This window comes from Malus sylvestris, chromosome 2, assembly GCF_916048215.2.
Source record: "Malus sylvestris chromosome 2, drMalSylv7.2, whole genome shotgun sequence".
Classification (NCBI taxonomy): Eukaryota; Viridiplantae; Streptophyta; class Magnoliopsida; order Rosales; family Rosaceae; genus Malus; species Malus sylvestris.
In genome coordinates, this window is record NC_062261.1 from 6,237,191 (window position 1) to 6,249,933 (window position 12,743).

The following is a 12,743-nucleotide window of genomic DNA, read 5'->3' on the forward strand; positions in this document are numbered from 1 at the left end:
ACTTTTCGTTATTATACCTCAACCTCTATTTTTTTTTTAAATTAATTTCAGTTTACTATTTTTTTTTTTAGATTAATCTCAGTTTACTATATAAAATCTCTTGATTTTTAATATTTGATACATGAAGTTTTTTTTCGTTTCAGTCTAATACCTAAAGTTATAATTCTGGAACACTTTCATACATTCGTTAAGTTTTTCATCTGTTACTTGATAACGTGACACTCACATAGACAATGACTAGACGCCACTTGTAAATTTCATCCCACTTGGACATTAAAAATAATAAAAAATTAAAATTCTAGGTCGTCTCCTACCTCTTTCCTCGAGTCCCAACACTCACTTCCTCGAGTATTTATCAAATATAGCCAAAAATTAATCTTTAATTTCAAAAATGTCACTTTTAATAAAATCTTTCAAATATATCCAAAATTTCACCTAAATAGACATAAATACCCTCAAATTTAACAATCAATAAATTAAAGGTTTTTTAGCCAAAATGATTCGTGATATTGACATAACTCCTTAATATGATCCTTAACAATTAATGATAATCAATAGTAGTGTTCTTGAATTTATCTATCATAAATCATTTTAGTATTTCTTTGAATTTGTTCATCGTGATCATTTTAGTTTTTTTGTGAAAAATTTGTCAATTGCTCTGTTAGTGAGATGATGTGGTGCCACGTGAGTCTCACAAATACAATCATATAACGACATGTGGATTAACTTATTTTTATATTTAAAACTAAAAATAATATTAGTAAGAAAAAATGCGTTGAAGGCATGATTGAAATTATTCTGCTCCTACCAGCAGTAATCGCGGCGGCGCTCAATGTCGTTGATGAGGAGATTGAAGGGAATAGGGTAGTGGTGGTGGAATGTAGAAGCAAAAGTTGGACCGGAGCTTGAGACGACAGTAGCTAAAAAGTTTTTAATTTATTTAATTGTTAAATTTGAGGATATTTGTATCTATATAAGTCAAATTTTAAATATATTTAAAAGTTTTTATAAAAAGTAACATTTTTAAAATTAAGAGTTAATTTTTGGCTATATTTGGTAAATACTCCCCTCCTTCCCTTCTCCCCTCTCCACCCACGCAACCCTAAATTCAATTAATTCTCCAATTCCCACTTCGACGGCCACCGTCCCCCTCCCCTACCTCTAGTTTCAATTCTTCTTCTCTACACGAAGACACCCAAATCTTGCAGGTACTCTCTCTCTCTCTACCTCTGTGATTTTTATTTTTATTTTTCCTTCCATTTTTTGTGAATTTGAAGGAAGTTCAAAATCAAATCTCGGCTAAGAACAAGTGGATTTGCAGGATGTCAGGGTCTCCAGGCTGGATGTGGGTAGGGGTCCGATTCGGGAGCGCCCAACGGTATGAATTCCGGGTCGGATTCGGGAAGATCCACGTCGGCGTCAGATTTCGAGGGAAGGGTTGGAGGCCGTGACGGGATCCGGAGGAGGAGGCGTAGAGATATGCGGCCTTGGGCTTGGCGTGTTGGAGGATTGGGCTCCGTGAATAACTTCATGCAGTGACGTCTCTTGGCTGGGGTTGGGTTTTGGGGTGTGGAGGATGGGGTTGGGTTTTGGGTTTTGGGATGAGGAGGATAAGGGTTTGGAGCAGGAGTTTGCTGCGGATTTGCGATGGTGAAGACGGAGATGGGGCTGCTGGGGATTTGCTACTTGTTCGAAATGGGGATGGGAAAAACCCTTAGTTTTTTTTTCTTTAAATTTTTGTTTTTTTTTTAAGTTTTAATTTATTATTATTTTTTTAATTTAATTTATTTTAGTTTTATTATTTTATTATTTTTAATGTCCAAGTGGGACATTTAGTCATTGTTCACGTGGACGCTACGTCATCAGTTAAAGGAAGTTTTGACGGAAAACTTAATGGACGTATGAAAGTGTCTTACAATTATGACTTTAGCTACCAGATTGGGACGAAAAAAACTTTATGTATCAAATATTGAAAATTAAAAAATTTCAGAATAGGAAATTGAGATTAACCATTTTTTTTAATTTAAATTATAACAACGACAGTTTCTACTTTCAATTGTTAAATTCTTGATTTTGACTTAAATGTATTGTTCTTATACACATGATGTACGGAGGTAGAGGAAACTGAAAGTCGAGATTTCAAGTGCACGGGTTTGATGTTCCTGATTTTTATAAGACAGAAAGTTTGAAACTTGATCTTATACAATTGTACCGCATGTTATGTATTCATATGACTAATCTGAATTCTTGAACATCGACAAAAAAAAAAATTGTAAACACTTGAAAAATAGTCAAAATAATAAATATAATAATTTATATAATTATTGTCCAGCAATTCAAGTGTTTTTTTTCCATCTTAAATTAGAATATAAATTATATAAACAAAATTAAATGTACGAACTCAAATTACGTACATGAGACATGAACACTGCTCTGGTCTAATAAGCCGTCTCTACCGAGAAATTTTCAATGTGCTTGAAATTTGGAATGATGGTACATTGCAGGTCATTATATAAGTGGATGCAAGTTTTATTTTTTAAGCATTCCACCTCTTATATAATAATATTTTGTGTAACACTTCCTGTTTCCAATACATTAAAAAATCTTTTCATCTCAACGGAGAGGTAGCATAATTTCTATTTTATTGAAAAGATGAAAAAGGAAAAGTCAAGGCACGTGTGAAATGAGGTTATATATAAAACTTAGATGCACTATGTCACATGATTGACTGCTTGAAAATGGACTTGAAAATTGAATCCGACAGATCCTTTGGTTCACACTTTGCTTTGAATAGTTGCTTGTTAGTTGGTTAATCGTGAGGCCATAAATACAAATGGGATCCATATATTGTTACGACTTCCAATCACTCTCACAGCTTCGATTTTGATAAATTTAGGGTTGGTGTGTCATGCATGACACAAATATATTGTCACCAACTCACAGCAACATACCCATTTCCATCCACAACTAGCGCATGTAAATAAACATCTGTTGTTGACGGAAGTAGGTTTCACAACTCGTTAACATCGTAATTAACTATTTAAGGTAAGGGTGCATGAATGATTGTTGCTAACATATTCTAACTAACTTTCATGCATGCAATTGTAGATGAAAGGTAACCTTCACAATTTGTCAACAAATATCAAGGTTCTAAAAGGTATTAGGTGCTAGTTAGCAGGCGTGCAGGGGCCTAGCACCTAGACGACGTCATTTTTTATTTTTCAAACATCTAGAGATTAATTGAGACGGTGAACTGCCTTTAAAACAGTGTAATTTACTATCTAAGCACGTATAATCAACTCGTCAACAAATTTATATATACTAAAACCCAAACACTCGGTTAATGTTCATTAACAGTAAAGTGGCAAAAATGTCCTTTGATTAAGCTTAGTTCCCTTTTTGTTTCCTCATTTGTGCAGTGAAAAGTCGGTTATGCCCTTTTTGTTTCCCCATCTGCAGCTGCAGTGTTTCTACAGTTAACTGAAGGTCAACAATTGGGTGAGCTCTGGATTTGTGCATGAATGATTGTTGCTATTTTTGTATTATTCATTTGTCTGTTGGTGTTTAAATTTTGGTGTTATTTTCTGAATTTTCGATTCCTTTTTTTAGAAGCTTTGTTATGCACTTGAGAAGAAGATGATGAGTGTTTTTAATTCATGATAAAAGGGTAGTATGAGTTAGCTGGGTAATTTGTCAATATTTGAATTTTGGTTATATCTTCTTAATCTTTGATTCGTTTTTTTACAAATTTTGTTATGCATTTGAAAAGAATCAAGTGATTGGCTATGTATTTACAGCAAATGAAAAGAATCAAGTCTTTGTCTACAAATTGGTAACAGTCGATTTCTTTGAAGAGTAATGATGGAAATGATGATTATTTGTCCAAATCATGGAAGCTGAAACAACTAAGCAAATTATATCTCTATATTACATAGAGACACCAAACCAAATATATCTGATCCATCTTTTTACAACTTTTTTTTTTTCGTTTTTTTCGTTTTGTTGCCTACTATCATTTTCTACTCATGCCTTTTTTTTATCCAGCAATTACATAATTTCTCATTGCGTCTGCTTAAAAAATTGCAGAAAAAATATGGGGCCGATCAAATTAGTAAAAATCCTGAACAAAAAAAGATAATCCCAATTCACAGTTTTGACAATAGTTCAACTAAAATAATTTTTCTTCACTATTTCAATTGGAAAATCTATTCATTTTCCTTTCAGGTTGAACCAACAAGTCTCCAGGATACACATTTTGGCATCTGCTTAGAATTTGGGCAGAAAACCTAGACCAACCTCTCCCACAGTAAGTAAATTTCATTTCGTACATAACCAATCAAACTTTTTTTTTTATAATCGTAACACCATGATACAATGTGCTACTATTGTAATAGAACTTTTTACATGTTTTATAGACTTTTAAAACCCGCAGCAACGCGCGAGCTCTATTACTAGTGTAAATATTATTCATGCATGCATAAACGACGATTGTCGCTGACAGGATTCAGCATTAACCTTGGCACATAGGAAAGTTGATGTCTTGTCTTTGTCTGTCTTATTTTTTATTTTCTGTTAGTGTTTACCGTATAAGACAGTACACAGACACCGTTTTAGTTGTCACCTTCCATTTTTTTGGATAAGGATAAAAAGATATGTCGGCACAAGAAGATAATGGTTGGTATATGTTATCAACAAAGAAGACCATGTCATGTGTATAAATAGAAGAGAAACTATGAGGGCACTAGATGCAAAAGATGATGAACTTCACCAAGTTATGACTCGATTGGTATGTCGTATTATACTATAATAAATTAAACTCGATCATACACATACCACAATTTGAATGTTGAATGGTAGTTTGACTACGGTACAAAAGATTGTGCTGAGATGCGGTTGTTGTTTTGATATATATCAGATGACGGAATGGATCGAAGATCAAAATAAAAAACGCGTGAATCGAGTATCAAGGATACAATTTTACGAATTGGCTTATGACGTGCCTTTTTGAAGAGAATGGTGATGTGCATGAAACTTAAGTATTTTGCCATGGGTTAGGTTTTTAAGGAATCTACATATCTCATCACATATTTAGCTTTTCAATCTTCAAGGGTGGCGAATCAACCTATTGGGTAGATAACCGTTAAGACCTGTTTAATTTGGTATTACCTAATATAGATGTGAGATTAGTAGTAGTGATGATGGTATAAGGTGAAATCGAATTAAATGAGTCTTAAGAGTAAGTCCACCCCATCCAAATAGGTTGGCCCAAAATCCCCCAAAACAGCATAGTCCCCCAAAAACCCACTCCACCTCACCCAATAGGTTGGCCTTAAGTCCACCCCAGCTTCTAGGTCGGGCCAGAATGGATTGAGTGAGGAACTGGCTCATCTGACGTCAGCCCCAGGTTGAGTTTTTTTTGTGGCTGGCACGTGAGCGCGCGTTTCCGACAGCTCGTAAAAGGGGGCCCACGCTACAGGCACACTAACTAGACATCGAACTTGGGCCACGTGATACGACGATGGTTGTTAGATTTCCAACGGCTAGTTTTCTGGACCATTGGATTTCCAATGGTCAAAAAACTTTGAATTTGAAATCTAACGGCTAGTGACATGGCAAAATCTGGACCATTCAATTTCCAGATCAACGGTCCAGGTTTTTCGGTCAAAAACATTAAAAACAATGTCAGAAATCTTATTGTTGACCACGTGTCCAATTTTGGGCTGTTGGATTTCAATCTTTTTGAAATCCAACGATCCAGATTAATTACTTAATAAAAATTGTTTAAAAATACAGAAAAAAATAAAACGAAAATTTTATTGTTTTTTTTTCTATAAATACCTAACCATCATCTTCTACCTTACACTACATTTCTATAAATACCTAATCATCATCTTCCACCTTCTACTTTCGAATAATAACACGTGGTGTGACAAGATTTGTTAAAAATCCTATATGAAATTAAAAATAAAATATTTTTTTATTATTTTGTAAAAAAAATAATAATATTTTAATACAAATTAACTAAACTCTTGCCAGCTCATTTTGTTTAGGTGTGGAGATGCATTTGGCCAATTACTATTCATTGCAGTCAATTACTATTCATTTGGGTGAATTAAATGGACTTTGGGCCAACTTAGTTTTTAAGAGTGGAGTTGCTCTAATGACCCAATGAGTTAATTTGTCGCGTCTTTTACAGAGATTCCCTTAGTCTTATTTCTTAGGTTTTTTTACCAAAATGGTCCTTGAGATTTGCATAACGCATAACTTTGGTCCCTGAGATTTCAAATCAATAGAAGTGATCCCTGAGATTGCCCACCATTCATCATTTTGGTCATTTCATTTAAAAACTCCATTAATTTGAGGGTATTTTTGTCAAATCAAATTCTCCATGTGCTTTTTCACCCTTTTTCTCTCATTTCTCTAAAAAAAGAATACCCCTATTTGCTAATTTTGGCAGTGATATCAACTCTTCAACTATTATTAAAAACGATTTGACATCAAACTCAAGTAAATCATCGCAAACGGTACTTGACTTTTTCCCTTTTGTTAATTTTTGGAAAAAAAAACTGTACAGTTTGCACACTTGAATATAATGAAATGAATGGTTCAAACTATGGTATATCCACAGACAAGACTAAATTAATAGAATTAACAAAAAAGAGATACCATGTTCCATTACATGAAATTTTCAACATGATTAGCATTATAACTTGCAAAATATCCCAAAGCAAAATATGTTCAAATGTTCAATATCAAAAAACAATATCCCACATGTTTAACAGCAAGATCAAACTCTAAATGTTCAACTGCAAAATCAATATCCAACTGTAACTGTTCTAATGCAAAAAGAAGAAGAAAAGAAATGGTTGCAGCTTGTTTTCTTCCATTTGTGCAGTGATATACAAACTACAAACTCTCTCCATGCTCAAGGCTTCCAGGGCTTGCCTCTCTTTGTTGGTGATTTGTATCGTTTGTTGGTAGGATGTGATTGTGGTGGCACTACTTGGAAAGTGACACCAATGCAACCTTGTACCTGTTGAAAACCAAGTGATAATACCTTACAGTTAATAGTCACCCTATAAAATCCAAATCATACTCCTTTTATTACAATTTACACAAGTTATTGTTGGAAAAAAAAAAGTAAAAGAATAAACAATACAAAAACTAAAGGGCTACTGAATGTACCATTTGAACTTGTGGAGCGCGTTGTGAGTTGGATACTATCTCCCTCTTCCCATTCCTCTTCCTCTTCCTCTTCCCATGCCCCTGCCCCTCCCCACCTACAATATCAACCAATTTAATGGACTTCACTTTCATTATCAAAACCTACAATTTTTTTTTTCAAAACCTCGGTGTTGCTTTCCAACTATGAATGTGAATGGAAAGCACTCAATCAATAAGCTTACCAAAAGGAAGAAAAGGTGGCCAAAAGGTTTAGATGTCAATAACCGGAGGACCCTACTTCCTCATATATTTCCTACTCTTATTCAATGCCAAAACCTTTAAACTATTCCACACCACAAGACAGCAGTAAACATGCACGCCAACCTCTATATTTGGGAGCCTTCCCAGATCTGCCTAAAATGGTCTGCCATGTCGCAGTCAACTTCATTGCCTCGCAATTCACCAATTCGAAAGATTCCGTACCGATTTCTGATTTTCAGTCTTAGTTCTACACGAATCGAATCTCTGTCACCCAAGAAGTAAGATTATCTCCCCTCTATTTTTACCTCCCCTTCCCTCCCCTCCTATTTGAACGGTCATGGTTAAGCCACGTCAACATCTTACATTAATTTTTTATAGCAAGAGAAAGACAAAACAAGAAAATGTGAGAGGAGGGGATGGAAGGAGATGAAAAGAGGAAGGGAGAGAATCCTAGTCCGTCACCCAAACCCTCAATTTAGAAACCCTAGTCACTTTTTCCCTTCTCTGTCAACCAACAAGGACGAATTAATGAGAGACAAGAGGACTTTGGTAGAAAAGATGAGAGAGATGAGAGAAAAAGGGTGAAAAAGGAAGGGGAGAATTTGATTTTACAAAAATATCTTCAACTTAACAAAGTTTTTTAACAGAAAGATCAAAATGATGGATGGTGGATAATCTTAGGGACCACTTCTATTGATTTTAAATCTCAGGGACCAAAGTTATGAGTTATGCAAATCTCAAGAATAATTTTGACTAAAAAGCCTATTTCTTATACGACGTCCTTTAGGTTGTCGTAAAAACTTCATTACCTTTTGAATGGAAACTTTAACGAAAAACTCCTGATACTGTTCACTTTAACGAAAAACCATATTTTTATACTAAAAAATTAATTCTGATACTATTCATTTTACCTTTTATTTTTTCCTTATAAGTTTCAAGCTCATTTCCTTTTTAAATTACAGTTACCGTTCCCGCGAACTCCCCATCTTCTCGACCTTCACCCATCTTCTCGATCTTCACCCACTCCGGTACTGTTTATTTTAACGAAAAATCATATTTTTACACTAAAAAATTAATTCTGATACTATTCATTTTACCTTTTATTTTTTCCTTATAAGCTTCAAGCTCATTTCCTTTTTAAATTACAGTTACCGTTCCCGCGAACTCCCCATCTTCTCGACCTTCACCCACTCCGGTAATCCTGAGCTCCACTCTACAACCATGAGCAGAGCATGCCGTGAGGCGGAGCGGCGAGTCCTCCGCCTCCTCCATGGCCACAAAACCCGAACCCATCTCCGCCAGATCCACGCCCACCTCCTCCGCCATGGCCTTGGCCAAGTCAATCAAGTCCTCGCCCACTTCGTCTCCGTTTGTTGGTCACTCAACAAAATGAGCTACGCAAGTCGCATTTTCAATCAAACCCACAACCCCAACATCCTCTTCTTTAATTCCATGGTCAAAGGATTCTCACTCTGCAAACCCTTCGAACAATCCCTATACATCTTCTCTCTCATGAAATACCAGAGCATCCGCCCCGACGAGTACACTTACGCGCCGTTGCTCAAGTCATGCTCGAACATTTGCGATTACAGACTAGGCCAGTGCGTCCATGGACAGATTCTAAGAGTTGGGTTTGAATGGTTTAGTTCGATTAGGATTGGAGTTATTGAGCTTTATGTAACTTGTGGGAGAATGGGGGATGCTGAGAAGGTGTTTGATGCTTTGTCTCAGAGAGATATCATCGTTTGGAATTTGATGGTTCGTGGGTTTTGCAAGACAGGTGATGTCGATAAGGGATTGTGTTTGTTTAAGCAGATGGGTGAACGGAATGTTGTTTCTTGGAACTCGATGATTTCGTGCTTAGCGCATAGTGGGCGAGATAGTGAGGTTTTGGAACTTTTTCGTGGGATGCTTGATCAGAGTTTTGAACCAGATGAAGCGACTGTGGTTTCGGTTTTGCCTGCGTGTGCTCATTTGGGAGCTGTTGATGTTGGGAAATGGATACACTCTTATACGGATTCTAAAGGACTTCTGCAAGAAGTTGTATCTGTAGGGAATTCACTTATAAACTTTTATTGTAAATGTGGAGACTTGGATGCTGCTTGTAGTGTTTTCGACCAAATGCGTCGCAAAAACGTTGTTTCCTGGAACACACTGATTTCGGGATATGCTTTTAATGGGAATGGTGAACTTGGGATCGGCTTGTTCGAGGAGATGATAAGCAAGGGCGAGAGACCTAATGATGCAACATTTGTTGGGGTTTTGACATGTTGTGCTCATGCAGGCTTGGTGGAAAAGGGAAAGGATTTGTTTGCTTCAATGATTGAGACTCACCAAATTGAGCCGAAACTAGAGCATTATGGATGCATGGTTGATGTTCTGGGGCGAAGCGGACGGGTGAGGGAGGCTCATGACCTGATTAAGAGTATGCCTACGAAACCGAATGCTGCTTTATGGGGTGCACTACTAGGTGCTTGCTCTACTCACGGTGAAGTAGAGCTCGCGGAACTCGCAGCTAAAGAGCTTATCAATCTCGAACCATGGAATTCGGGTAATTATGTGTTGCTGTCAAATATTTATGCAGAAGAAGGCAGGTGGGACGAAGTTGAGAAAGTTAGAGATTTGATGAGGGCAAACTGCATCATAAAAGCACCAGGGCAGAGTGCAATTGGGTAGTCATGAAATTTACGTTCGGTGAAGATGTAACCTTCATTTTTCGACTTCCGACTTCCATAAACAAAGATGTTTTTTCTTTTAATTCTCTAAGAGAGCTGACATTGCAGCCATGTTCCGACCTTATTGAAAACTATAGCGTCGGACATAGAAGTTACAGAAGAAATCTACACACGAAATCTACACGCTATGTAGATTACACAAACGGTTGTCAAAATTTACAGAGAGATAGCTGCCAAGGGAACAACTTTCTCCAACGCACGTTTTTACTGCTAATCCTCGTCTGCAAACCACACGGCATATTCTACAAAGGCGATCAAATTGATCTTAATCTTCTACAATGTTGATGGTAAACTTCGATAGCATCTCTGGAACACCTGATATTATCGGTCCATACGTCTGTGGAACACAGTAGACTAATTCAATCTCCCATCACACGTTCAAACGCTTACAAACAGGTACGGACACAAATTTTAAGATTCATTTACCTCGTTGTTTTTGGCGATCTGGCACAAGGGAATAGCAAGCAGCTTTTGGTTTTTTGGCGCAATGAACCTCCGACAATCTGGTAACTGCACAACGTAGAGTTTTGTGCACTCCTACATAATGACATAAACATAAGAAATCATGCTTCTTGGCATCCAGACGACGCAGCCTTGTTAGGAGGGGAAACACATTAACTGATGAGTCGATGACATAATATGATACTTCATGCCCAATATTATACATCAAGGGAATGCTACGATCAGTCGCACACCCAGGCGGGCAGATCCTAGCCGCAAAGCACAGCCAAATCAGCACCAGCGTGTTGCCAACCGATCCTAGCACCCCGCTAGACACCAATTATTATGATCTTAACAGATTGGTTGCCACGTCGATTATTCAGTTAACTGTTAACTACCTCATGTTAGAGGGAGACCGAGCGCGTTACCTTTGGGCTTTCAACTCTACTTGGCAAGTCCAGGCAGAGCAATGATTCGAAGTCGTGCCTCCACCATGCCCCAAGACATTCCCCAACCTAAACATTGAAACAATTTACACCAACAATTTTTCAACTCGAATACCACCCGAAAACAAGACAGCATATTTCCATGTTCCCTACCTCCCAAGGAATCCCATCACCATCAGCATTGATACATAGCTTCCTCGACAGCTTACGTTTCAATCCGTCGATCTCTGCGAGCTCAAACAGATTCCATTTTAGTAAAACCTCACAAGATTTTCAAGTCCTTATTTCGACGAAACTGATGAGTTAAACTCACCTGATTCGCCGGGTCTTAAGCGGCCCCCGGGCAGCTTAAAAATGCAGTTTCTTATTTGCAAGAGCAGCACATGAGGATGTTTGAACAACTCAACCTGAATCATGGTGAAGGCAATATCAAATTTACTCACATTTCGATATCGAAATCCCTCGCCCCCCGTAGTTTACATTAGATTAATTAGAATATTGCTCGAATAAAAATAAATAAATAATAAAAAATGTTGCTTGATAAGAACAAAGAACCAACCAGAATAACTGCTTCCACACAAGTCCTCGATCCATAAGCAGCATAACTATAGTTCAACAGGCACAAAACCCAAATTAATATTTCTAATTTTTTTAAGCAAAAATTGATGAAAATAAAGGAACCCCAATTGAAAATACACAAATAAATAAAAACCCAGGAAAAAAAATATAAGTACTTGGACTTTAATCTGTGAAGACGATCGGCCGGAGCTTCGACCTTGACAGGAATGGCTTCCTTGGAAGCGAAGTAGTAGCTGCTGAGAGGGTATATGTCCAGCGTACGGCTCTGATCATCGTTGTCACGATGATCAAGACCGTTGCTGTCTGACACGTGTAAGGAACCCCTTTCTTCCCCCATTTTTCAAGTGTCCCTCCTCTCTGGAATTCTTGTGAAGTGAAGCACTGATAGGAAGGGAAGAACTGAAATTTCAGGCGCAGGAGGAGAAATAAATAGGAAAGGAGAGAGAGGAGGAGAGAGAGAGAGAGAGAGGGGAAGGGTCGCCTGTGTACGGAGTTTGGGAACGAATTCTTGTGTCGTCTCTCGAACGTGGCGTTCCGGGGAGACCTGGATAATTGGCTATTTGGCTACTTCTCACCAGTGAGAGAAGAACAACTTCAAGAAGTGGGATATACCGCACCGTGTCGTTTCGTGTCCACTTTAACGATGTCACGTGGAAAAAATTCATTCACGTTTTTTATTTTACACGAGATGCTACAATAACAATATAATTGTGCCATATCGAAAAATCATGTCTTTGGTTTTTTTGGCACAAAACATCAGGGTAGCAATATGTTGTATATGTGTGTTATGTAGGAAGGTGGTAGGGGATTTTTCATGGGCTTGAATACGTTTTTGTGTTTTTTTGTGGGTTCTTTGGGTCCAAATATACGAAGCTTGATTTGCTTGGTGACCCAATAAAATTCCACCAATAAATGTAAATTTCGTTTTTGCTTTTAGCCACAAACAATAATGTAAATTATGCCATTTCAATTTTCTTTGTGAAAAATGTTTGTACCATACTTGACTAATCCCGAAACTACTGAGCATCAATCAACGTTATACTGTCAATGACCTAGAAGAGTTTCCCTCTAACCAGGAGGCCAATCACAGTGCGACACGTGTCGACATCAGAAACCA

At 37.3% G+C, this 12,743-nt stretch overlaps 2 protein-coding genes, 1 long non-coding RNA gene and 1 other non-coding gene across 4 annotated transcripts; 3 read left to right on the forward strand and 1 right to left on the reverse strand.

Annotated features, from left to right (window-relative positions):
* Positions 1-923: 923 nt before the first annotated feature.
* LOC126606290 (uncharacterized) lies at positions 924-1,798 on the forward strand. Its single transcript, XR_007617182.1, has 2 exons — positions 924-1,208; positions 1,322-1,798. It is a non-coding gene; the product is annotated as an uncharacterized LOC126606290 (long non-coding RNA).
* A 2,063-nt stretch (positions 1,799-3,861) lies between these two features.
* On the forward strand, positions 3,862-3,964 carry LOC126614135 (small nucleolar RNA Z103). The gene has a single exon (XR_007620293.1). It is a non-coding gene; the product is annotated as a small nucleolar RNA Z103 (small nucleolar RNA).
* Positions 3,965-8,549: 4,585 nt separating this feature from the next.
* On the forward strand, positions 8,550-10,183 carry LOC126606297 (pentatricopeptide repeat-containing protein At1g09190). The gene has a single exon (XM_050273669.1). The coding sequence runs from the start codon at positions 8,647-8,649 to the stop codon at positions 10,099-10,101; it is 1,455 nt and encodes a 484-aa protein (XP_050129626.1). The 5' UTR covers positions 8,550-8,646; the 3' UTR covers positions 10,102-10,183.
* LOC126606305 (pre-mRNA cleavage factor Im 25 kDa subunit 1-like) lies at positions 10,154-12,234 on the reverse strand. The gene is made up of 7 exons (XM_050273679.1): positions 11,782-12,234; positions 11,607-11,652; positions 11,361-11,454; positions 11,201-11,274; positions 11,030-11,116; positions 10,587-10,697; positions 10,154-10,497 (listed from the first exon to the last, which is right to left on the reverse strand). Exons 1-7 carry the CDS (start codon positions 11,961-11,963, stop codon positions 10,426-10,428), a joined length of 666 nt encoding a protein of 221 aa, XP_050129636.1. The 5' UTR covers positions 11,964-12,234; the 3' UTR covers positions 10,154-10,425.
* Positions 12,235-12,743: the final 509 nt, after the last annotated feature.